Here is a 27925-nt window from a genome sequence, read left to right on the forward strand (position 1 = left end):
CAGGAAAGAAATGTTCTTATCCAGTGAGCAGACAAAGGCATATCTCCTTGAATCTTCTCACTTTGAACTTTGTGTTCTTTTCCACTGAACTGTGCTGTGTTTAAATTTTACCTCTTTACCTGGTATGCGGGGAACTTGAATTCTGAAGCAAAGGCAGATACAAATGCTATTAAGTGAACCAGTGGCATTAACTCAAAGTCAAGATAAACATCATGCAGATAATGAGTGTTCTAAAGAGCTTCCAATAAAAGGAAGCCTCAAGGAAAAGAAATAAGGCTACTCATTGATGGGTTACAGGGGAAGGGCATTTGAATTTAATTATGGTGAACAGTTGAGCTCTTTAAGGTTAAGATCTCAGCAAAGAAGATTGCAAATTGCTGTAGAACATGAGTGAAAAAAAGAAAAGCAACAGCAATGAGGATTTATTTGAGGCCTGAGAAGTTTTTCTTCCTGATGAGCCTAATTATTGGTCAACTGCAGGCAGAACTTTTAGTAACGTGTTTTTATATGTTAGGGAGTGTATGGACACATGAACCTTAAATCTTTACATTGAAAATGAAAAAAATAGCATAACTTACTTTAGGGATTCTGAATTAAGCATGGAAATTACGTGAAAAAGATGATGTGAAAATATTGAACTACAAAGAAAAAAATTAACAGAAAACATAAAGACAGGAATAGAAAGAAATTTGGAATGCTACATTGTGTTTGCAAATGTTGAATTTGAAAGCTAATGTAAGTATAGGGATTTTCAACATTCATTATTCAGTCTGCCTACTTTATTCTTATTCACTTCAGATTATTCCATAGGCAGTGATAGAAAAGTGAGCATGTTTAAAGTATGATATGGAGTTGAGTTGTTAAGGTTGTTAAGGTTGTTGAGTTGTTGATGTTAAACTTAATTGCTGGTTGTGTCATATGTAGTTTGGAATCTAGTACAATTAATGTAATTATAATCTAAATCTTGAAAATTATTGAGGGCTAGTGTAGTACAGAGGTGAATGCATTCATTGCAAATGATAATTGAAGCCAAAGAGTTGCAGAAAAGGTAATAAATAAATTTTCAGGGTATAAGGAGATATAAGTGAAAAAAAGAGATATGTGGGAGATTATTTTGAGAAATCAGGGTGGGGGAAAGTAGAACTCTGGGACTCTTCTTAGGAGTGAGGTCTGGCAGTACTAGGAGACCCTATGTGATGCTGGCAAGCTAGGGTTGGTTAAGGTGTCCTTATGTAAGGGAAATACTTTACTTCCAGTGCTCTCTCTCTTTTTAAATATTTTATTTTAACACCTTGGTTTACAGAGTTGTTCATAATACAGTTTGTGGGGAGCTGAAACCTAGTAGTCTCTAGCAGATGCTTGAGGACTAACAGTCTCTAGCAGTGTCTCAAGAGGCCTGAACAAGGATGCAGCCTGCCTTTACTAAGGTTAATCTAAAAGGCTATGTGAGGCATTGTGACAAGCCAAAGGGAACACTGAGGCCAGTAACCTTGGGAAAAAAACATATTTTAGACAGAACATATTCTAGACACATTCAAGCCAAAGGGAACACTGACCCAGTAGCCTTGGGAGAAAAACATATTTTAGACAGAACATATTCTAGACACACCACGTGTTATCTATGTAGCCAGTTGTTAGGGGGAGTTATGTTAGGGGATCATTGTTAACTTTGCATCGAGACGACTTGAGGAATCTTAGGGGGAAAACTTAGGCTGTTATCTGTGTAACCACAAGCCTTGAGAAGTTGCTCAAAGTGTTTTGCTCTACACTTCTTTTTACTGCTCTTTGTTTGCACCCCACCCCGCCATGAATGATATATAATGATCTGCCCTCTTTACAATAAATGGGTTCTCATTAGTTTTCCCATTTTCTTTGTGTGTGTTCTTTGTATGTTTTAACCTATATTCCCTCCAAGAAACTAACCCACGTTTGTGGTTTCTCAGCAGGGGCAAGGGAGCCCACAACAGTTGTTTCAGTATTCAATCTTACAACACCAATCCCACCACCACTGTAAGATTCCCTCCATATTGTCCCTAGTTTTCCACCCACCACTCAAGCTTGCCCCATTAGCATACACAGATAATTTTATATTACTTATTACAACTAAATTACTAAAGGAACTTTTGAAAAATGCTTCAGTAAGGGGCCAGCGGGAGGGTGTTTGCTTGCATGCAGCCCATCCAGAACGGAAGGTGGTTCAAATCCCCGCATCCTATATGGTCCCCTGTGCTTGCCAGGAGCAATTTCTGAGTGCAGAGCCAGGAATAACCCCTTAATCCCGCTGGGTGTGACCCAAAAACCAAAACAAAAAAAAAAGTGCTACGGTAAAAGAAAATTTGTAAAAATTATTTTATCTCACAATGCGATCATTGTCTGAGGGTTTGCTAAATAGACTGTTTCTTGGCTAGTTGAGCCTTCAGGATTATTGTTTTTGTTTCTTGAGCTGTCTTGGCTTCTATACTGCTTTCCCATATAATTTGGTGTGCTCCTAGTGAGCTGCCAGTGGACTTCGGAGGTGTTCTGCAGTCATGTACATGATCTCATGCTCTAGGAACTCTGGGATCTGTAGAACTTGGTCAATGATTTTACATGGCTGTGGGATGTGGGTGTGGCTGCTGGGACTTGGTATGGGGGTAGGAGGAGGGCTGATCTCAAGAAGAAAGAAATATTGAGGTTTTTCTATTTATTTTGATCCTTATTTGAATCTAGTGTTTAGCTATATTTATTAATTTCTGAAAACTAAAATTTGGGGGTTGTTAAGTATATTTCTTGCAATGCATTGACTGAATTTTACCTTAAAATTTTCTGTGGTGTTTTTGAAAGGGAACACCACACTTGGAGGTATTTGGGTCTATTTCTGGCTCAGATTCACTCACTGCTGATGGTGGACCGTGTGGTGCTTGGGATTGAACTGGGTCTGCCATATGTAAGGCAAAGTTCTAAATTCCTGTACTGTCTCCCCAGCTCCTAATTTTTGGTACATTATAAAAAAGGAAGTAGCCCTTCCTATTATGCTTTATATGTTACACAGCTCAAACATGACCCTCTCCAGTAGTACTCTCCAGATGCTTACTAAATAATATTTTTTCTTTTCTTTGAATTGTACTTTTTATTTTTTAATATAATTTTTATTTTAATCATAGTGGCTTATATCTCTGAGGTAATAATTACTTCCTTGAGATTTATTAGATTTTGCTAGTTCTCTATTAAAAAGCTTTTAAAATATAGGAACTATAGGAAAACATCTGAGATGCCCCCCCCCCCCCCAAGCTTCTAAATGATTTTAACCCACTCTTGTATGTGTTTGGATTGCAGAGTCGCCAATTTATATTTCCTGTTTCTAGTTGTTCTGAACTGGGTGCCTTTGGTAGAAGCCTTCCAAAAAGAAATCACAATGCTGCCTCTTATAGTTGTCCTAATGATTATTGCAATCAAAGATGGCTTGGAAGATTACCGAAAATACAAAATTGACAAACAGATCAACAATTTAATAACTAAAGTTTACAGTAGGTAAGTGTAAAAGGACTTTGTTTGGAATATACTTGAATTGGATATCATTTAGAAACATAGTACTTTCCTCCCTTTAGGTATGACCAGGACCCTTTTTGTAGAGGTTTTTATTTTCTACTTTTTTTTTTTTTTTTTTTTTTTTTTTTTTTTTTTGGTTTTTGGGCCACACCCGGTAACGCTCAGGGGTTACTCCTGGCTATGCGCTCAGAAGTTGCTCCTGGCTTGGGGGACCATATGGGACACCGGGGGATCGAACCGCGTTCCGTCCAAGGCTAGCGCAGGCAAGGCAGGCACCTTACCTTTAGCGCCACCGCCCGGCCCCCATATTTTCTACTATTTCTATTATTTCCACTATTATATATTCAAATAATGAATTAACTTTTACTTTCAGAATCATGGGAAAGCAAAAATGTCTATACCTTTGTTAATCTAGGAGTTGATAATTAAAAGCTTTTATAACTCATTATGTAATATTCAAAGACTGAAACTTTATAAACAATGAGAAGAAAGACAGATGTAACCTTAGATGTTATAATTTAGAATTAGAAGGAGGATTAGAAAAACAAGATAAGAAATTTAAAAAAAATAATTAAGATAAGAACAGTTTGTGGAGGAAAGAGGTTGTGGAAAATGGGGCTAGTTTTTATGTGCTTACAAAACCAGAAACCTATAAAAACATTCCCATTGAAGTTGCAGAGGGCATTCTTAATAGGAGGTCTTTTCAGAAGTCTGTTTGCACTGCTAGAGGCCTGTATTTCTAGTGTTTATGAAATAAAAAAAGACTTGGTTGTCAATTAAGTCAGTTAAGTTGTTTTGTGCTGTGCTGTATATTACATACAACTCCTGGGTTTTTATTTCGTAGTTGGAAGTTAATGCTTAATAAACAGTATAATTTTTGCAGCTTTTCTCCATCTGTTGTTCCAAATGAATACCTTTTAAGGTAAGACCTCTAAGGTGGAAGTCCCAAACAAAATATACTGAACTATTGTCCAATGAAGTAGACCAGGTAAACCTCAGTTCTCATAATGTGCCTGAGTATAATTTATGCTGCCTTAGCTATGTACCACCATTTACAGTATATTTGAATCCAAAGGTGAGCAGGATGATTAAAAAATAAGAGAAAAATCTGAAAGTAGTTTTATTTAATGTAGAGTGACTTAATACTTTTAGAGTCCCAAGTTTAGCTTGTTAAATAAGACATTTTTATCTATCTCACTTAAAAACATTGTTCTTTCTCCATACATATTTATTTTTTTAAATACTTGATCTAGGGTCTGGGGAGATAGTAGATGGGTTACTGTATTTGCCTTGCATTTGGCCAACTCTGGTTCCATCTCTGACACCCCAAGATCTCTTGAGCACTGCTGGGCATGTGATCTCTGAGCACAGAACCGGAAGTAGTTTCTGAGCACCGTAAGTGTGGTCCCAAGCCCACACCTACACATAAACTGAAATTCTTGCACAGATGTATTTCTGTGCAGTTTTATAAATTAGTGATTATTGTATTTTTAATAGAATAGTTTAGAATATTAAGCATAGTACCTTACCTTTCTTAAGTGTTAAGGCAGTGTTATTCATTATGATTATAATTGTGTGTTAATAATAACATTTAGCTAATTTTATATGTTTTGGGGCCACATCGACTTGTGCTCAGGAATTACTCCTGTTTTGGTGCTGGGAGTAACTCCAGGAAGTTACTGAGAAAACAATGCTATGCCAGGAATAGAACCAGGGCCTCCTGTATGCAAAGCATGTGCTCCACCCCATAGAGCTCTCTCTCTCTCTAGCCCTTGATAGCTGGTTACATTAGTGTGTGATTTAATTAATGGTTTAGAACTCCTTATAATATCAAACAATTCTATAAACCTGTCATTACTAGAATTGCATTATTTTCCCCTGCAGTATCCTTTCAGACAGTCCAAGCTGGTTTTAGATAATTTGTATCAAAAATTAAACTTAAAGACAATAAGCAATACTCTTTTAGGTCTATTCTAAGATAGTCATCCAATGATTGCAGTTTCTAATAGTCAGTTAACTCTTGAAGCCTTTTTGTGTATATTATGTGCAATTTTCTTTAATTTAGCATTGTGTAAGAAATAATACATACTCCTCCTACTTGCTCATGGAATAATTAAAAAATTATACAAAAATGAAAGGTAGACGATCAGACCATGTTTTGTTGATTGGATATTCTAATTTTAATTTCTGTGAAGAACAAAGGAATCACTGTTGAGAACAAATTATTTCTCAACAAAATTAAGAGCATATGGATCATTAAATTTCTAAATTTTGCAAGCCTTCGGAAGATGAGTACTAATATTTCTGTTAAGAAAATTTGGTTCATGGTTGTCATATGTTCCTCTCATGAGATTTTAAATTTTCTTTGAGAAAGTATTTGGAAACAACAAATGCTTACATTGAAAATAAATGTTGGAAACCTTATTACAACCCAGTCAAGTTAGAGTGAAATTTATTAAAAATCTGACTTTCTTAAGATTATTTTTGTAATAATCGCCTTCTGCAAGGTATGACAGTTTGTTTTAAAGATAAAAAATATATACTAAGAATAAATAATATATGCTATGAATAAAACTATTCATCAGTAAACAAATTTTAGACCTTCTATGTTATAGGCCTTGAGAGATTTAGAGGAATAAAAATAGATATGATGCATTCTCTTGGGAATTTATATTGTTTATAATCTTTAAAAACCACTATATTGTTGATGTTAGAAAATTCAAAATACTAGCCAGGAGTAGAATTTTAGGATTATCTCTTAATTCCATAGAGTTTTCATGATTCTCGCATTAAATGACTTTCTAACATAATTAACCTTAAGTCTGACATTTTTTCAGAACAGTAGTTCTGAAATTCACTTACTGATTTGTTTTATTCAACCCTATTTTATTTGGGTATTCATCAATGAGCAACTACAGCAGGGTGTTAAAATTTGGTTCTAATAAGTGGATTTAGAAGCTTCCTGATGTTCTAAGTTTTAAGATTCAGAGGGAAGTGAATAATTTTACTAGTTTTATTCTGTTGAAAAACATAGCCTCATTTCAAGTTCACCATCATTACAAATATCATAATTAATTAAGGAGCCTTATCCCTAGATTTATAGTTGCTTTCACATAACTTGTTTATTTTCTTTCATATATTGTTGTGTATTTTTTTTTTTTTGGTTTTGGGCCACACCCGAAGGTGCTCAGGGGTTACTCCTGGCTATCTGCTCAGAAATAGCTCCTGGCAGGCACGGGAAACCATATGGGACACCGGGATTCAAACCAACCACCTTTGGTCCTGGATTTGCTGCTTGCAAGGCAAACGCCGCTGTGCTATCTCTCCAGGCCCTGTTGTGTATTATTGTTGTGCCATTCAGTAGTGCCTCTCTAAATCGTCTGATTTATATTCTCACATTTCATGCATCTGTCTCAATCTTGATCATCCTTAAAGACTCACCTCCTCCAGGGGTAAATTTCACTATTGTTTGTTTCTAGATTTATCTTCACTAATCTCTGTGTGGGGGGCCAGAATGATAATACAGCAATTTACTTTGCACATGGCTGACCTGAGTTTGATCTTTCCCACCACATATTGTCCTCTGGAGTCACACCGATAGTGAGTGATTTCTGAGCATAGAGATAATAATAAATGCTAAACATCTCTGGGTATGGTCCCCAAAAGACAGAAAAACAAACAAACAAAATCTCTGTGTTTCTTTCTTAAATTTCATCCATTAATCTCTAGGATGGGATATAAATTATGTCATTTTCCTTTCCAGCTTGAGTAGCAGCAGACTTAGGAATTTTGTATAGCAACCATTGTTTTGTTAAATGGGCTCATGATTTTTGATATGTTGCAGCAGGATATTTATTTGATTTTTTTTTTTAGTATTTTTTACTTGGATCAATCCAATTTATTTGGTTTCCCAAATCCACCAGGAGTAATTCCTTAGCACAAAATAAAGAGTAGACCCTGAGAATTGCCAGTTGTAGTCTCCTACCCCCCCAAAAAAAAAATCAAACAAAGAAATAAAAATAAGTCAGCATATCCATTGAGGTGACACTCTCACATTTTGATATATTTTATGTCGTTCTGGCTTCTTGATTTTTGACCACTGGCCAGCACCAAGATTTACTTTAAATATTAACAAACCCATCAAATGTTAGCTCTGCTTTATTCTGGAATTGCACTCAGAACAGGAAATGATTCAAATACCTTTGGAAAGAAACAGTGGAAAGTATAGATTTAGGACATCTAATCTAAGTCATAGAATGTAGGCCTCTTCTTTTGCATTTGATTATAAGTGACAATTTGAAATCCGCACACTTTAAACTAGATACAAAAGTTTAAAAAAAAAGACAATATTTTTCTTGATTGTTAATATTCTTATTATTTTTTTCAACTATAGGAAAGATAAAAAATATACTGATCGATGCTGGAAAGATGTTACTGTCGGGGACTTTATTCGCCTTTCCTGTAACGAGATTATTCCTGCAGATCTGCTCTTACTCTTTTCCACTGATCCAGATGGAATTTGTCACATTGAGACTTCTGGGCTTGATGGAGAGAGCAATTTAAAACAGAGGCAGGTGGTTCGGGGATATGCAGAGCAGGTAAATAACACATTCTCCGTGGGCAACTTAATGACATTTTCTTTTCAGAATGGGATGGATCTTATTTTTATAGGTATAGCTAGATTTTAAGATTATTTTATACCATTAAATTACTTAATTTTGTTCCTGTTATCAGTGGAGATGATAATATGATATAATGAGTTCTAACATTTAGTCTGTCAATCATATTTTTCAAAGTAGAATTTAAGTAATCTAACAATTACCTTGCAATTTAGAAAATTATTTTGCAATAAAATTAATTGCTTTCTAATTTCTCTTTCTTAAGCTTAAATGTGACATATTTTTTGAAGCTGGAAGTAAAAGTCATTATTTCTAAAATGTGTAAATTTTCATATTTCCATCCTTCCCTCCTCTCCCTCCCTCCCCTACTCTTCCTCCCTTCCTTTCATCCCTCACTTCCTTCTTTCCTTTATGCCTTCCTCCCTCCCTTCCTTCCTTCCTTTTTGCCTGCCTTCCTTCCCTCCCTCCCTTCCTCCCTCCTTCCCTCCCTCCCTCCCTCCCTCCTTCCCTCCCTCCCTTCCTCCCTCCTTCCCTCCCTCCTTCCCTCCCTCCTTCCCTCCCTCCCTCCCTCTCTCCCTCCCTCCCTCCCTCCCTCCCTCCCTCCCTCCCTTCCTTCCTTCCTCCCTCCCTCCCTCCCTTCCTTCCTTCCTTCCTTCCTTCCTTCCTTCCTTCCTTCCTTCCTTCCTTCCTTCCTTCCTTCCTTCCTTCCTTCCTTCCTTCCTTCCTTCCTTCCTTCCTTCCTTCCTTCCTTCCTTCCTTCCTTCCCCATCACACGAGGTGATGTTTAGGACTTACTCTTGGCTCTATGCTGAGAGAATCACTCTTGGTGGTACTTGGAGGACCATTTATAGTGCTAGAGATTTGGACCCAACTCAGATCTTTAAGGTTTTTATAGCTTTTTTATATACTCTGGACATTTAAAAGGTTCCTACTCTAACACTTATCCACTGTGTGACTTTGGTCAAGCCACCAAGACCTTCTTTTCTTAAAATGGAAATGATACTGTCTTTCTTGTAGTGTAACTGTTAAACTCAAATGGAGTAATATGTATATGTGTTAAGAAGCCTAGGACCACAAATAGAATTAAGCAGTCAGGAATATATGTTTTGTATTATCTGTGTCTGAGTTTGAATCTTTGCACCTCCTGAGCACCTTTGGGTGTAGCTCTGGAAATTCCCAGAGCACAACCAGGTGGCTTTGGTGATTCCTGGCACCAAACAGCTTTGCTTCTTTAACCTTTTGGCATTGAACTGTCCAACACAGCTGGCTTAAGGGTTGCTGAGAGTGGTCCCTGGACTTTCTCAACACCACTAGGAGCTCTTTCTCTTTATTTATATATTTTTAAAAATGAGTTATTGTTCTTAAGTCAAATTTTTCCATCTTATATATGAGTCAAAGTTTGTTAGTCAAATTATATCCTTATCTTTAAAAAATTGAACCACCTGATTTACATTACGTTTTTCTAATTATGATATTAAGATTACCTGTGATTATTCTGCCTCTCAGTATATGATCATTGCCACTTTCTAAGTTTTTCTCTGAGACATTGTTTAAAATGTTTGCATTACTTGGAATTAAGGTACCTATCACTCAATACCTACTTTGAGGTGACATTATTTGATTAAATATATATATATATATATGGGTTTATTTAAATTTTAAATTTAAGTTTAAGACTAGGTAGTACAATGGATAGGACTTTTGCTTTTCATGAGGCTCACATGTGTTAATTTCCCATTCTATATGGTCTCCCAAACCACCCCTGGAGTGATCCTCAAATGCAGAGCCATGGGCCAAAAACCAAAAAAACAAACAAAATGAAAAGGAGTGAATTTTTCAGAATCCAGGACTTTAATGACAACTTGTTTTGAGATCTAGAAAATTCTCCTGATCCTCTTTGGATCTCATATTAATTTATTTATGAATAAGTATATTTATTAGACCTAATTATAATACCTACCACCAAGAACTATGCAGAATAAACTGTTATCCTATTTTAAGTACTTAATATGGATACAATTTTAAATAGCTTTTTAAATGTTTAATAATAAATTAAATTGTCAAACTAATTTTCCATGTCTACCATGATATGCCTCCTAATATTTTATGTAATATGCAAATACATTTCTCACTTTAGCCAATAAAGCCATTTTTAATCAAATAAATAACATACTGTAGGTATGGCCTATTTTTAGTGATCTATTCATGCCATATATAATCCATTAACTTTTATTCACCTTCACCTATTTCCTCCATGATTTTATAATTTTATCATTTATTCCATTCAAAAAGTTAATATCACAATAAAGAATACTTTAAAAATTACTCTAATAAAATGCATATATACTCAATTTTCAAACAATACATTTAATCTCAGAAACTTTTAGCTTAAAGAGTAACAGCTATTCTCAGTTTGCCTTCTTGATAAGCAAGTATATTGTTTGCAGAAAAACTCTTTTCTGCCAAGTCTTGCATGGATTTCAGTATATGATTCAGACAGTCTCATCATTTGAATATGTTGAGGTTTGCTCTAAGACCATCTCATCTTATCTCATCTCATCTCATTCATTTTATGCCTTAAGTTTTTTCATTGGGCATTTGCAACATAAATTTTGTAACAGTGTTATCTTAGTTTTATTTTAAGAGTTGGCACAACTTAAAAGTTGAACTCCAAATCTCTTTGTGACCTAAATAGACATGTTTTCTACATATTATTATTTATTTATTAGATACAGCATTATATTTTATTATTATTTCGTAGGACTCTGAAGTTGATCCTGAGAAATTTTCCAGCAGAATAGAATGTGAAAGTCCAAACAATGACCTCAACAGATTTCGAGGCTTCCTGTGAGTGATAAGTGACTTACTTATCTTTGTGGTGAAAGTGGAATTGTGTTGCAATATTTATACTCCATAAAATTTTTGCTTACATACTCAAGTTAAATCACTGAAAGCCATATATTTAGTCACCTATAGTTTTGTGTTATTTTAGTTATTTTATATTTACATATATATACATATATTTTAAGGCAATAAGCCTCGGTCTTACAAACAGTTGGCTCTGTGCAATGCAAGCACCTTAATTCTTGTAATATCTCACTGGTCTCAGTTCAGGGTTTTAATATGTATTACTCTGACTTATCTCTATTATTTGCTACCTGTTATTTGTTCTTTTTATCCTAATCATTTCCTCTTTTTAAATGCATATTAACCTATAATTCTTTTATTTCTTTTATCACACAAGCAGTTTATTTATTTTCAGTGTTTTTAATTTTTTAAAGAGTACTTTTATATCTATAAGTTTCTTTGTGAATGCTATTTTAAATGTATCCTAAGTCCAGATTGTTAATAAGTTGCCAAATATTTTTAATTTAACATAATTCTTTTTCTTAGTACTCGAATTACTGAAAATGTGATTTTTGTTTCCTTGGTGATTTTTCTACATCTCACTTTGAATTATCTTTCACTCAATTTATTGTTTTAATACAAATTAGTCAAAGAAAAGCAATTAAGAGGTTTGCTAGATTAGCTTGTGGTGAATTTTTATTTTAGAAGTAATTTTTATAACCAGAGAGGTTTAAATAATTACTTTCTATTAATTAAAAATTCTGTAACTTAATCATTTCTCACATTTTGATACATTTTTTTTTTGGGGTTTTTGGGCCACACCCAGTAACGCTCAGGGGTTACTCCTGGCTATGTGCTCAGAAGTTGCTCCTGGCTTGGGGGACCATATGGGACACCGGGGGATCAAACCGCGGTCCGTCCAAGGCTAGCGCAGGCAAGGCAGGCACCTTACCTTCAGCGCCACCGCCCAGCCCCAACATTTTGATACATTTTAAGGTGCACACATGATCATAAGAATTTCAGATTTAGATGTTTTAGTTTTATATTCCTCATTTTATCATTAGTTAATATTCCCTTGTTAAGGAGTCTCAAATCCTTTCCTTTCATATTCTTATTTAATTATTATTGAACATTAAAGAATAAAGATGAAATTATATATCTTTTCCAGTTACTCTTATTAGTCTTTTACTGACATCATGGATAGAACCCATAACATTCAACCATTGAAAATTCATTCCAATCTAGTCTGAAACTCCAATATCATGTTTTTTGTCTCAGTCCATCACTGCCTCCTAACTGTATAAACTTTCCACTCCAGATATGCCACACTATATCTTTATACAAAATAAAAAATAGAAGAGATGATGGAGTAAACAAGATAAGTGCACTGATTAGGGCTCGAGTGATAGTACAGGCACTAAGACACTTACCTTGCTAGTGGCTGACCTGGGTTTAATTCCCAGAGCCACCAGAGAGATAGCACAGCGGTATGGCATTTGCCTTGCACACAGCCAGTGCAGGATGGACCCAAATCCCAGCATCCCAAATGGTCCCCCGTGCCTGTCAGGAGTGATTTCTGAGCACATAGCTAGGAGTAACCCCTGAGCGCTGCCAGGTGTAACCCTCCCCCCCAAAAAATTCTGAGTACCAAGCATATGATTTCCTCAAGCACCACAATAAGTGATCCCTGAAGATAGAACCAGGTGTTAACCTGGATGTGGCCCAAAATGCAAATCAATAAAATTTGTCTAAGTTTTGATCCTCAAACAACTTTGCTTTAAAATATCTAAAACTAGAAGTCCCAGAAAGAAAGGAATAAGAAATATTGGAAAATAAGTAATTTTTAAATTTATGACTAACATCAAGCCATATATCAAGCCATAGAATACTTAGTAGTACCATATCACACACAGTATAAATATTAAATCTACATATGTGTGTATATATGTATACATAATTTAAGCATGATGTCACGTGACAGAATAAAAGGAAAGAATTCTTAAAAGACACCAGCATAATAAAACACCTTGTTTGTAGAAATACAAAAATAAGAATTAAAATTATCATTTAAAAACTACATAATCAAGATGAGTGGAGTAAAGAATGTAAACTGTTTAAAGAAAGCCAAAATTACCAAACTAGAGTTTAGTATTCTGTGTAATTATCCGCAAAATAAAGGAGAAATAAACTTTCTCAAAGAAACAGAAATTGAGGCAAATTATTATCAATGGAGTTCTTTTGTAAAAAATGTTCAAAGAAGCTCTTCCCAGAGAAACTATATGTCATTATGGAAAAGGCCAAAATAAGCAAATAAAAAACTTCATTGACATTAAACTTTCAGAGGTCAGAGATAATATAGGGATTAAGATGCATTTAGCCAACTCCGGCTGTATTTTTAGTACCACATCTTTATTTAGTGTATAATACCACAGTGTATTTTTACTACTATTGTAATTTAATCAAGTAATTGCTTTAAACTGGTAATTCAAAAAAGAAAAAAACCCTGTAATATACAGATGAAAGAAAAAATATAGTTAAAACCCCTGTATCTTCACCCACTTTTAACTATTATACAATATTCTTAACTTTGTTTCATTCATTGTTTCTTTTCCTTCCCCACCTCATTTTAGTGACATACATTTTAGTTACAATTTCATTGAGAATATATATACATAGGAAAAAAAACTTCAAAATATCAAATCCCATTATCATACCAAACTAAGAACAAAGAACAAGATATTTTTGATACATTCTAATGTCTTGGTTTTAATCAAATTTCTTGATGAGTTAACTATCTATATAAGTTAGTTTAATATATATATATATATAGTTTATGACATATTTATAATTTGTTATATATTTATTATATATAGTTAGTTTATTCTAATCAGTATTAAAACTGGGTCTGAGTGTTGTATTTGGTTGAAATGTCAGTAAATCACTTCATTATGGGGGGTATTGGGGTTATTTGACTTCTAAAATTTACTGCTTAATGCATTGAGCCAATTGAGTTGATGCATGCATTAAATCACCCCCTCTCCATCTCTTCCCAGTTTCCTCAATGTGAGCTCATACTGCTTACTGAGTAAACCAGGTCACTTTGCCTGCAAAACTGACCACATTTCAGATTGGGCTCTCTGCATCTTCTTTGTGCTGCTGTTTTTATAGTGCTTTTCTAGGTTTCTTATTTTATGTAAACTTCAGGAAAACTTTAAAACCTGATGAAAGAAATGGTTTCTGTTTTTAGAAAAAAACAGTCTCTCTCTCTCTCTCTCTCTCTCTCTCTCTCAGATACACAGACACATGCACACATATTTTCTTGCATATAGTATCAAAGACTCATTTAGGTCTCTAAAGCTACAATCCTCCCCTTCCAGGTTGATAGCACTAATAGAAACTTCATTCTATTCCTATAGGGAAATGTTCTCTCACTTCAGGAGATTTGTGATGTTTCCTGTGATTCTTTAAAGATAGTTCAGTTAAGACTGTATTGTCAACCTTGTGCTTTCATTATGAATTTTCTCATCAGCCTTCACCTAGTGATTTTTAGCAATCACTCATTATATTAGTCTAGATTCTGGACCCTAGAATATCTTTGATCTCATCTGGTTGAACATGGCTTTTTTAATTAAATCAAGAACTCTTCTGGCTTATGATAATATATTCCCCTGAAATGCAGTCTGCACTAGAGACATAATTTTTATATTTACAATATTTTTGAGTTTTTGTATAATTACGAGTTGATAAACTGTAACTAGTGAAAAATAATGGTAGTTATAAATTCATTGAATCTTTTTTCCAAAGTATGGAACTTAGAAATAGAAAAAAATATAAGTGCGCCAGTGAGCTGGTATCTTTCCTATGAACTACCTAATCTACCTAATCTATTGCTCCAAGAGTCCTGAGAAGGCTTCGAGGACTAGAGGGCATGCTTCTGATAAGAGAGTCCCAGGTTCAATCCCTGGCACCATATGATTCTGAACTCCCACAGAAGTGATTCTTGTTAAGAATCCAAGTTAATTAAGTTAAGAGACTCCCTAAACACCACATGATATGGCCCCTAAAAAATGATAAGCTGTTGTTTTATTTTCCCATCTCCATTTTCTTTGGTATTAAAAAATGAATCTAATTGAATCTATACTGTCTTCCTTATAGAGAACATTCCAACAAAGAACGTGTGGGGCTCAGTAAGGAAAATTTATTGCTTCGAGGTTGCACCATCAGAAACACAGAAGCTGTGGTGGGCATTGTAGTTTATGCAGGTTGGTGATGTTTCTCATCTTTCATCATTGTCTTGCCTGTGCTCGTCAAGTTACATTTTTCATGTACACAAATTGCAGTCTACAGAAACAGACATGCAGTGTTTTAATAAACTTAACCTTTGGTCTCTTGGTTCTAACCAGTCACAGAAAGACTTGAAATGTATTGTGTAACTGCATCATAGGAAGTCTGCCAGAGAGATTTTAAAGTATGATGTTTGCTACCTAGGTTTCATTTGTACCTCTTTTCACTGGATGCATTTTCTATATAGGCCATGAAACCAAAGCAATGCTAAACAACAGCGGTCCCAGGTATAAGCGCAGTAAATTAGAAAGAAGAGCCAACACAGATGTCTTCTGGTGTGTCCTACTTTTGGTTATCATGTGTTTAACTGGTGCACTTGGTAGGTAAAATTTTATTGGCTTATTCTTTTCAACAAAATAATGTTTTGAAAATGATTTTCTTTTCAAATTGACACACATTTTGAATGTTTGAGTTTATTAGGGAAGTTTGATTTGCCAATCATTTTTTCCTCTCATTCTGTGCCTGATAAATGTTGACTGCATCCACTTTTCTGAAGCTACAATACTAAAGGGACCCAAAAGAGGTTTTAAAGAGAAAAAAACAAAAATATATTGCCTTTTGGTTTTTGACTATGTTCCCAGGAACAAATTGAAATTAATGCTGTCATCTCTCATTCTTTGGAAATACACTTCTATAATTAGATAATGTAAATGTAGCCTCATTTTTTTTTTTTTTGGTTTTTGGGTCACACCCAGCGGTGCTCAGGGGTTACTCCTGGCTGTCTGCTCAGAAATAGCTCCTGGCAGGCACGGGGGACCATATGGGACACCGGGATTCGAACCAACCACCTTTGGTCCTGGATCGGCTGCTTGCAAGGCAAACGCCGCTGTGCTATCTCTCATTTTAATTCTTGTCTGTTTACTATCTATTGCAGGTCATGGAATATGGCTGAGTCGATATGAGAACATTCCCTTCTTTAACATCCCTGAGCCTGATGGCCATGTGATATCACCAGTCCTGGCAGGATTCTATATGTTTTGGACCATGATCATTTTGTTACAGGTAATTTATGTCAAGTGCCGAATAATACTTGTTTAATTGGTGTAGGGGCCACTCCTATAGGGATCTGTCCCAGCAGTGTGTGGGAATCAACAAAGCCACACCCTAAAAAGACACACAGTACTGGAGATCAAATTTAGGACTTTACACATGCAAGGAATGTGATGTACTTTTTGGTGTAGCTTTTGATGTACCTTTTTTTTTTAAGCTGAACAAACTTTAATCCTTCTACCACCTTCTCCAACTCACCAGTCAGGATTGTCTTCTAGATGGTAACTGTCCCCACCCAAGGTCATGAATTGGATTGTATAGGGAGGATATATAGAGAGGTTCTAGCTTTTTGATGATCTTTAAAATGGTTGGCTATTATCTAGGAGTACCTTTCAACTACTCTCTTGTGTCCTTCCCCTATAGGCTACCTGGAATGGCCAAGTAGATTGAGGCAATATAATGGAAATAGGCTTGAGCATGTAGTCCTTGTTTGGACCCGGGACCCCACATTCCCTCCTCCTCTTATGGACCTGCGTCAAATTTTTGACTCTTCTTGAGGTTCCTACTTACTGGGACCTTAGCACAAGCATCTTAACTACACCTTTGTGTGCCTGAATAAACTGAATGAGGAAATTTAGAAAAATGAACAGTGGCCCAGCCAGGGAGGTTTCCAAAATGATTGAGTGAACCACTGATCATACCAGAAGGCAAGATCTTTCCATTGCCTTTCCAGCTTCTACAAACTAGCCTTCACCTGCTGCAGCGTCTCACGGATGACCCCTGATGTGTTAGCATAGAAACAACATTACTCTTCCAGAACCTTCTTTCCTTCAGGAAGAGTAGCTCCAGAACCTGCTTGTTCTGAAGAGTAACTTCAGCTAGGGAGGCAACTTTATTTTCTGACAATCTGATAGAAAAATGATATCGCTTCAGATCAGCGTCCACTTGTTGAGAGAGTTGCTGAAGTTGCATGTCTTCCTTGACAAGGGAGGCCACTCCCATTAATAGCAGCTACTAAAAGAGTCTGAATAAGAAGGGGAATGGCCCTCTTCCAGTGGAGATGATAACTATGCTCAATTTGGAATCCTAGCCTCTTATCAGTTTTAAGATCTGTGCCATTCATTTGGCTGTCCTCCATTTTCCTTTTGCATCATAACATTTTTTTAATTGATTCTTCTCAGGTATTGATTCCCATTTCTCTCTATGTTTCCATCGAAATTGTGAAACTTGGCCAAATATATTTCATTCAAAGCGATATGGATTTCTACAATGAGAAGTTGGATTCTACTATTCAGTGCCGAGCCCTGAACATCGCTGAGGATCTTGGGCAGATTCAGTACCTCTTCTCTGATAAGACCGGGACACTGACTGAGAATAAGATGGTTTTTCGAAGATGCAGTGTGGCAGGTTTTGATTACTGCCATGAAGAAAATGGTGAGTATTAGTTTTTCCCAGGAAAAAAAACCTTTGGTATATATACATATATATATATGTATATATATATAAAATACAAATATATATTATATAATATATAAATATATATTTAATATATAAATAAGTATTTTAGTACCCTTATACAAGTCGGATAATCAGGATAGGAATATTGTGTTTAAGCATTAGATACTTAATTTACTGTCCCTTCAAAAGTTAGCAAGTCTACTATCCGGACAGAAAATCTTCAAAAATTGGGTACTGTGGTAGTGACAATGATACTACATTACAGATACATTTAAAAATCTAATGAAATAAAGGATAATCTCCCCCAAAAGTTTTTTGAAATGTTTTACAAAGGAGTAACAGCCTCCCTCTCATCCCACTATTAAACTTGTGGATGTCCATCATCTCAGTTAAGAAAATTTGGTTTAAAAATATGAGCTGAGTGGGGCTGGAGAGATAGCATGGAGGTAAGGCGTTTGCCTTTCATGCAGGAGGTCATCGGTTCGAATCCCAGCGTCCCATATGGTCCCCCGTGCCAGCCAGGAGCAATTTCTGAGCGTGGAGCCAGGAATAACCCCTGAGCACTGCCGGGTGTGACCCAAAAACCACAAAAAAAAAAACCTAGGGGCCGGGTAGGTGGCGCTGGAGGTAAGGTGTCTGCCTTGCAAGCGCTAGCCAAGGAAGGACCGAGGTTCGATCCCCCGGCGTCCCATATGGTCCACCCAAGCCAGGGGCGGTTTCTGAGCACATAGCCAGGAGTAACCCCTGAGCGTCAAACGGGTGTGGCCCAAAAACCAAAAAAAAAAAAAAATATATGAGCTGAATTCTAGCAGCCCCTGGGGGGAAGAGTGGAGGATATGGGAGGCAGGATGGGAGCGGTTGTGGGAGGACAATTTGGTGGTGGGAATTCCCCTGATTCAATGAAAATATGTACCTTGAATATTACTGTGAATGATATGTAAGCCACTAATTAAAATAAAAATTATGTTAAAAAAAAAGAATATGAACTGAGGGGCCGGAGCTGTGGCACAGGTGGTAGGGTGTGTTTGCCTTACACGTGCTAACCTAGGATGGGCCACGGTTCAGTCCCCTGGTGTCTCATATAGTCCCACAAGCCACGGGCAATTTCTGATTGCGTAACCAGAAATAACCCCTGAGTATCACTGGGCGTGGTCCAAAAAGAAAAAAAGAAAATGAGCTGAACTTTTTATACATAGCAAGTACTATTTTTTTCGCTCCATAAGACACACCTAAACATAGATGCACATAGTTTTTAGATGCTCTCCTCCCCTTGCATGTGAATCCCTGGGTTTGATTCTAAGACAGCAACTACAAAAGATGTGCATGGATAGAATCGTAATTTTCATTCCTACAACCCCCAATCATCTTTATCATATTTATTCATAATGGAATAAAGTTACTCTTTTTAATCTGTTGGATTGTTGTAAATTATAACTTCATTGTTTTGTTTCCAGCTCAAAATCAGATATTTTTATTAGTATGTATAATGCTTATTTTAATATATTTAATATTTAATAGGTTATTGAATACATTATATTTAATATGTTTTTTATTTTGTTTATTTTATTTTTTTATTTTTTAACATTTATCTTTCTTTATTGAAAACATTTGTTAAATGATAATCATAAACCTTGTGATGGAAAAAACAATACTTAACTAGTGTTGGGGCCAGTGAGTTGGCACTAGAGGTAAGGTGTCTGCCTTGCAAGCGCTAGCCAAGTAAGGACCGCGGTTCTATCCCCAGGTGTCCCATATGGTCCCCCCAAGCCAGGGGCAATTTCTGAGTGCTTAGCCAGGAGTAACCTCTGAGCATCAAATGGGTGTGGCCCAAAAAATAAAAAAAGGGGGGGGGATGGTCTTTACATGCCTGAAACCCAACCACAATCATGTTTGTAATCAAGATATTAATTTAAAAAAAGATTGTTTCTGAGACCTGATAATTTCTGCTGAATGAATTTAAATGTGTCTTCTAACTTCTCTATTTTCATTCTTTTCTTTTTTTTTTAAACAACTTTATTACATACATGATTGTGTTCGGGTTTCAGTCATGTAAAGAACACCACCCATCACCAGTGCAACATTCCCATCACTAATGTCCCAAATCTCCCTCCTCCCTACCCAACCCCCGCCTGTACTCTAGACAGGCTTTCTATTTCCCTCGTACATTCTCATTATTAGGATAGTTCAAAACGTAGTTTTTTTCTCTAAGTAAACTCATTCCTGTTTGTGGTGACCTTCAAGAGGTGAACTGTAACTTCCACATCTTTTCTCTTTTGTGTCTGAAAGTTATTATTGCAAGAATGTCTTTCATTCTTCTTAAAACCAATAGATGAGTGAGACCATTCTGCATCTTTCTTTCTCTCTCTCTGTGACTTATTTCACTCAGCATAATAGATTCCATGTACATGCATGTATAGGAAAATTTCATGACTTCATCTCTCCTGACAGCTGCATAATATTTCATTGTGAATATGTACCACAGTTTCTTTAGCCATTTATCTGTTGAAGGGTATCTTGGCTGTTTCCAGAGTCTTGCTATGGTAAATAGTGCTGCAGTGAATATAGGTGTAAGGAAGGGATTTTTGTATTATATTTTTGTGTTTCTAGGGTATATTCCTAGGAGTGGTATAGCTCAGTCATATGGGAGCTTGATTTCCAGTTTTGGGAGGAATCTCCATATTGCTTTCCATAAAGGTTGAACTAGACGGCATTCCCACAAGCAGTGGATAAGAGTTCCTTTCTCTCCACATCCCCACCAACACTGCTTGTTCTCATTCTTTGTGATGTGGCCAATTCATTAGTAAATCCATCTGGGCCTGGACTTTTGTTTTTGGGGCAGACTTTTTGATTAGTCTTAATTTTCTCAATAGTGATGGGTGTGTTTAGATATGCTACATCCTCTTCCTTCAACCATGGAAGATTATAAGAGTCCAAAAATTTATCCATTTCTTCCAGGTTCTCATTTTTAGTGGCATAGAGTTTCTCAAAGTAGTTTCTGATTACCCTTTGGATCTTTGCCATATCAGTAATGATCTCTCCTTTTTCATTCTTAATATGAGTTATCAAGTTTCTCTCTTTCTTTGTTAGTTTTGCCAGTGGTCTATCAATCTTGTTTAGTTTTTCAAAGAACCAACTTCTGCTTTCGTTGATCTTTTGGATTGTTTTTCGGGTTTCCACTTCATTGATTTTTGCTCTCAACTTCGTTATTTCCTTCTGTCTCCCTATTTTTGGGTCCTTTTGTTGAGTACTTTCTAATTCTATGAGCTGTGTCATTAAGCTATTCAGGTATGCCTCTTCTTCTTTCCTGATGTGTGCTTGCATAGCTATAAATTTTCCGCTCAGTACCACTTTTGCTGTGTCCCATAGGTTCTTATAGTTTGTGTCTCTATTGTCATTTGTTTCTAGGAAGGTTTTGATTTCCTTTTTGATTTCATCTCAGACCCACTGGTTATTCAGTATTAGGCTGTTTAATTTCCAGATATTAAAGTTTTTCTTTTGTGTCCCTTTGTACTTCACATATAATTTCAGGGCCTTGTGGTCAGCAAAGGTAGCCTGCAAATTTTTGTCCTCTTAATATTATGGAGGTATGTTTTATGTGCTAGCATATAGTCTATCCTGAAGAATGTCCTATGTACATTAGAGAAGAATGTGCATCCGGGCTTCTGGGGGTGGAGTGTCCTGTATATATCTACTAGGCCTCTCTCTTCGATTTCTCTTTTCAGGTCTAGTATATTCTTGTTGGGTTTCAGTCTGGCTTACCTGTCAAGTGTTGACAATGCCGTGGTGAGGTCTCCCAAAATTATTGTGTTGTAATTGATATTATTTTTTAGATTTGTCAACAATTTCATTAAATATTTTGCTGGCCCCTCATTCAGTGCATATATGTTTAGGAGAGTGATTTCTTCCTGCTGTACGTATCCCTTGATTAATACAAAATGTCCATCTTTGTCCCTTACAACTTTCCTAAGTATAAAGTTTGCATCATCTGATATTAGTATGGCCATTCCAGCTTTTTTATGGGTGTTGTTTGCTTGGATGATTTCCGTCCAGCCTTTTATTTTGAGTCTATGTTTGTTCTGACTATTCAGGGTTGTTTCTTGTAGGCAGCAGAAGGTTGGATTGAGTTTTTTGATCCATTTAGCCACTCTGTGTCTCTTAACAGGTGCAGTTAGTCCATTGACATTGAGAGAAAGAATTGTCCTGGGAGTTAGTGCCATCTTTATATCAAAGTTTGGTGTGTCTGTTGGTCAGTCTTGTCTTAAAGTAGGCCGTTCAGTTTTTCTTTTAAGAATGGTTTTGAGTCTGTAAAGTTTCTGAGCTGTTGTTTGACACCATGTATTGTTCCTTCAAACCTGAAAGTGAGTTTTGCTGGGTGCAGTATTCTAGGCGAAGCATTTATTTCATTGAGTTTTGTCACTATGTCCCACCAAGGCCTTCTGGCCTTGAGTGTTTCTGGTGACAGGTCTGCAGTAAATCTCAAGGATGTTCCCTTGAATTTAATTTTTCTTTTTGATCTTGCTGCTTTCAGAATTCTTTCTCTATCTGTGGGATTCATCATTGTGACTAGGATGTGTCTTGGGGTGTTTTTCTGGGGTCTCTTCTAGTTGGTACTCTTCAGGCAGGATTTGATCGCATGTATTCATGAGCTCTGGTAGTTTCTCTTTAATGATGTTCTTGACTGTTGATTCTTCCTGGATATTTTCTTCCTGGGTCTCTGTGACTCCAATGATTCTTTAGTTGTTTCTGTTGAGCTTATCATAGACTTCTATTTTCATCTGTTCCCATTCTTTGAGTAATTTTTTCATTGTTTGATCATTTGCTTTAAGGCTTTTTTCCAACTTCTTCTGCTGTATGGAATTGTTATTCATCTCGTCTTCCAGTGTACTAATTCTATCATCAGCTGCTGTTAACCTGTGGGAAAGCTCAACCATATTTTTCTTCAATTCATCTACTGAGTTTTTCAGATCTGTTATTTGACCTGAAATTTCAGTTTGGAGTTTTCTGATTTCTATCTTCATATTCTCTTGATTCTTATTATTGTTCTCTTCTATAGTTTCTTTGAGTTCTTTGAACATCTTCCATATTGCTATTCTAAACTCCTTATCTGAGAGACTGAGTAGTTGGTTGGTCATGTTCAAGTCATCAGAGTTTTCATCGTCATTTTCTATGTCTGGCATTGGCCTGCATTGTTTCCCCATTGTCACACTTGTATGTGGGTTTTTCTACGTGTTGTCATTGTATTCATTGGCTAAATGATGTGCATGGTTGGGAAGCAAAGTGGAGCGGCCATGCTTCTCTGGCTCCACCCTTTCTGGGCTTGTAAACTCACCTCCAGGGAAGCTCCAGAGAAGGCGAGCAGTCCACAGATGAGCCACACACAGGATGAAATCAGGCTGAAAATGGAGCACAGCATAGAAGACAGGCAGATAGGGGTGCTGGCATTTGAGTTCCAGCAGAGTTCAGCAGCTTCCCCTTTCTGGGCGTGTAAGCTCACCTCTAGGGAAAGCTCCAGGGAAGGTGAGCTGTCCGCAGATGAGCCACACACAGGATGAAATCAGGCCAAAAATGGAGCACAGCACAGAAGACAGGCAGATAGGGGTGCTGGCATCTGAGTTCCAGCAGAGTTCAGCGGCTTCCCCCTTCTGGGCTTGTAAAGTCAGCCATTTCTTACTCACTAACTCGCTCGCTGAGTAGCTTCAGAATGCAGTTTTTTGGGGGTTTGCTTCCCAGGGCTCTGAGGAGAAATTCAACGATTCAGAAAAGACAGAGAAGCACAGGACAGGGCTCACTTCAGGTCCTCAGTTTCCTCAGAAGAAGCACAGCAGGGCGGAGACTCCACAGATAGAGCAATCAGCACTCCACCTGGCAGTCTCCACAGTCAGCCATTTCTTACTCACTTATTCACTGGCTCGGTAGCTTCAGAATGCAGTTTTTTGGTGGTTTGCTTCCCAGGGCTCTGAGGAGATCTTCAAGAATTCAGAAAAGACAGAGAAGCACAGGACAGGGCTCCCTTCAGGTCCTCAGTTTCCTCAGAAGAAGCACAGCAGGGCGGAGACTCCGCAGGTGAAGCAATCAGCACTTCACCTGGCAGTCCTCACAGTCAGCCATTTCTTACTCCAAAGTTTACCTTTTTGCATTATTGTGTAGGAGGCTTTTACCTATTTAGGCTGACATTCAGTTCATATGTCTTCCCCTTAGTTCTCTGTGGTTGGACTTCATTATTATTTGTGCACTTGTATTAAGTCAATTGTTAAGTTTTATGTGAATCTATATTATCTTTCATTATCCTTTGTGTGGCAAAAATTTTCCTGGTTCACCATTTATCACTGTGTTAGTTTTCTCTTGCACAGTAATATATGACACAATGATCCATGGACTCTGTGAATCTGGAGTGTGGGTGTAGGATAGCTTTGGCCTTTTCCTGGGACTCTCATGAGACTGATATCTAGATGACCTTTTCTTTTATTTGAACCACACGTGACAGTGTTATGGGAACATTCCCCCCATCAACTTAAGAACCAGCTGATAATGGTGATACAGCCTGAGGTTTGCACATGCAAAGTATGACATCTAATCCTCAGAGCCATTCTTATTTTTTCCTATTGTCTTCCCACTCACCTTCTTTAGGATCATATCCAAAAGGCTAAGTATACCATGTAACTTTTATTTTTAAGTTCTTATAGATTAAAAACTTTTTTTTAGATTTCTATGCCTGAGATAGTACAGCAAATAAGGTACTTGCCTTGTATGTGGCTGATTCCAGCAACACAAATGGTCCTTGAGCCCTGTCAGGAGTGATCTCTAAGTGTAGTACCAGAGATACGCCCTGAGTACCACTGCATATGGTCTAACCCTCTCTTCGCCAAGAATATTTTGGTTTGGAGCTATACTCAGCCGCTCTTGGGCTCACTCATGGCAATGCTCAGGATATTGGGAATTGAAACTGTGCCTCCTGAACACAAAGACACTTTGAATTATGAGTGAACTTTTTAGCCTCTAGTTTATTCTACATTGGAAAGTTTATCAGACTTTTCATTTTTTGGATGACTGTGAAATTCATTGGAATGGTCTAATTACTCAGAAATATTGTAGAATATGCATTTCAACTTAGATTTATATGGAGAGTTTGAGAGAAAATTGAAAAGGGAAGGAGAATGGAATAGGAAACTTGGCTCATGATTGATGGCAAATGAGAGAGATAAGACAGGAAAAGTAGCCAGGAGCTTATATGATGGTCTTTGCTCTTTAGTAAGTTTGGGTTTTCTTAATTCTGTACAGGAGTACATGAGAATTTTCCAAATAGACTTTTGTTATCTGAATACTCTGCGTGATTAAAAAGGAAAACCTTGTGTCAGAGATTAAAGTTGTATTCTTGTTCCATGTTGATTGGAATTTCAGGCAGTTATATTTACATCAAGGCTCAAGGTCTTGAAGGATAGAGGGAGAGATATTTTTGAAATGCTGGAAATTTCCAAGGAAGTCATTTAAGATTAGTTTGTGCATTGAGAATGCATGTAAAATATAGTTGTAAGAAGCTCAGTTGAATATACTGTTTTCAAATAGCCTAAAGCTAGATGATGGAACTGTTTATAGCAAAGTATTTGATTGGAGATAAGTGAATAAGTGTTGGAAGAAGAGTTTAACTGAGAGTGCTGTGGTGTTCATCCTCCTTTTTTTATATATATTTTTAATTATGAGAGCAAAAATGCAAAGAAAGAGGACAAGGTAAAGTTACAGTGGAAGGACAATCACCCATAAACAGAATTCTCAATAGTCCCATTGCTGATATCTTAACTTTGAACTTTCAGCCAAAGAACATTAAGAAAAATAAAACAGAACCCATGTACAATTACTTTGTCCCTCAAGTCCCCAGATTGTAGTACATAATATTTCTTAGCAGCACACAAAGCAATCTAAAGACATAAAAATTATGTAACTCCTTAAACATTGAAGGCAAAGTACTTTTTTACATTTCCATGCACATGCATATTAGTTTAAGTTAACCTCAAAAGTTTAAGTGGGTTGCTTTTCTTAAGGATTAGAGTCAAAAAAGCACAGTAAAAACGGTGTTAGAGTAGCAATTATTGTTTGCATAGGCCCACCAAAATACGAGGGACATGGAAAGGAAAAGCATTGACCTAAATACAAGGAGACCCTACCCCTGAAGTTTCCTGGCATACGACCAACTCTAGGCTCCAGGCAAACTTGTTGGTCCAATCCAGGTCATTGTTTATAGTGCCAATACACTTTTATATTTCACACAGTCTCTTCTATTGGTATCATGTTTTTGTATTAAAGATCCTGGAATCTGCATATCTTACATTGCAGTCAGGATGGTGCAGAGCATCCTCTCGTTTCACCTCACAATTAAAGGGCAATGCAGAGAACCCTGTCCTGTAAGCAGGCCGTTGTTGTTGTTGTCAAGTCTTCTTAGTGTTAAGGGAAGTCTCTTTTGAGCAGGTCAATGTCAGAGCAGTGGTAGGGTCTTCCCTGGTAGAGGATTGCTTCCAGGTGTTGTTATAAAAAACCTTGGATGTTTCGCAGATAGCTTCTCTGGTTCAGGGGTGAATGGAGGATGCCCATTCTTCTGAGGCCTGTGCCAGGTTATTATATCAATGTTCAGGGTGTAAGGTCCCATTGACACACAAGATTTGTGTGTTCCAATCTCTATTAGATAAGAAGTTATTTGTATGTATAGTATTTTCCCATTTTAATGTGCCTATGCAAACAAGGAACAATGTCACGTGGCATTATCGGCACATATGGGGGCCATAAGAATAAGTCTAACAATCCCCATGACATGGTTCAATCATAAGCATTAAACTGAGGGACTCTTCCACCAAAATTCCTTATTGAACAGCTCACAAAGAGAAGACAAGATAAAAAGTGGGTAGAATTGTCACAGTAAAAGAATATTTAGAAAGAGTTATAGCTGTTAAAGAAAATACACATAAAATATTCAAAAGACATATGTGTCCATTTTATGTCTTTTAAAATAGCTGGGGGTTGTTAAATTCAATGCATGACTTTGGTCTGTGATTCGAACTGTGTAGTACTGAAGTTAAAAAGGGTAAATGTGAGGTACTGATGGTTGGGGTGAGAGAGTTAAGGAGTAATAATGAGCTTTGTAGGGGTGTGCAAAAGGGCAGAATCTGTTGGGGCCGGAGGTTAGTCTTGGTGCCTAACAAATTAAAGAACTGAGGGTAAAGAGGGTTAATTGAGGGGAAGATAACAAATCCAGATTGGGAAATGAGGGAGTAGAAGGGCTCTGGTGTGGGGGAGCTGAAATAAATCAGAGGGACTATATACATTGTATAGATGAACTGTTTATGGATTAGGCTTGGCAGTCAGAGAGGACCACTGTATAGGAAGTCACATCTACATATACACTGATTTTAGAGACCTATTTGAATATTATCCTCTAAATCTAGGGAATTCCATTTTTTCCTAGAAACAGTCGTGAATTAAGAATATTTTTGGGTGTTGTTTAAAAGTATGTATGCACTTTTGAAAATGAATACTAGTAACAAAATAAGACTCCTGAATGGGGTCCAGTATGCATAGGGGAGGAATTTCTCTCCCCGACCCTTCCCCCAGGGCCCAATTTACCAGGCATGGCCATGAAGACCATGTCTGGCGTGGGGGGATCTCAGTCCCCTGGATTAAGTGGTCAGCCCAGGGTGCCTATGGTGAGCCATCCTGTCCAGAGCCCCCAACATATCAGTCAAAGACACCCAGAAGTCCTGGCATGTTCCATCCTCCTTTATTTATTTATTTTTATTTATTTATTTATTTATTTATTTTTGGTTTAGGGTAACACCTGGTGGCATTCAGGGGTTACTCCTGGCTCTGCACTCAGACATCACTCCTGGCATGCCCGGGGTACCATATGCAATGCCAGGTATTGAACCCAGGTTCATCCCAGGAGGCTGAATGCAAAGCAAACTCCTTACCACTGTATTATCCCTCTGGCCCTTATTTTTATTTTTTTTTTCATTGAAGTGTATTAGAGAAAGTATAATAAAAGCCTTTCAACATTTTTATGCTGCATATCAACATTGGACTAACAGTTGAAAGCCATTGTGATGAATTTTTTGTTCCATAGTCTTTTGCTCACTTAAACTGTCACAGCAGTGCAA

The 27925-nt window shown here is 36.9% G+C and overlaps 1 protein-coding gene across 1 annotated transcript in view; it reads left to right on the forward strand.

The window, feature by feature from the left end:
• Positions 1 to 27925, forward strand: part of ATP10D (ATPase phospholipid transporting 10D (putative)) — a 110909-nt gene that overhangs the window by 29825 nt on the left and 53159 nt on the right. The window contains exons 3-9 of the mRNA XM_049790207.1: positions 3316 to 3510; positions 7922 to 8126; positions 10909 to 10994; positions 15150 to 15256; positions 15526 to 15657; positions 16213 to 16340; positions 17510 to 17762. Coding sequence (XP_049646164.1) covers positions 3316 to 3510; positions 7922 to 8126; positions 10909 to 10994; positions 15150 to 15256; positions 15526 to 15657; positions 16213 to 16340; positions 17510 to 17762 — 1106 coding nt within the window. The remainder of the gene's footprint in view (positions 1 to 3315; positions 3511 to 7921; positions 8127 to 10908; positions 10995 to 15149; positions 15257 to 15525; positions 15658 to 16212; positions 16341 to 17509; positions 17763 to 27925) is intronic.

The sequence above is a fragment of the Suncus etruscus genome, chromosome 16, assembly GCF_024139225.1.
Source record: "Suncus etruscus isolate mSunEtr1 chromosome 16, mSunEtr1.pri.cur, whole genome shotgun sequence".
NCBI classification, from domain to species: Eukaryota; Metazoa; Chordata; class Mammalia; order Eulipotyphla; family Soricidae; genus Suncus; species Suncus etruscus.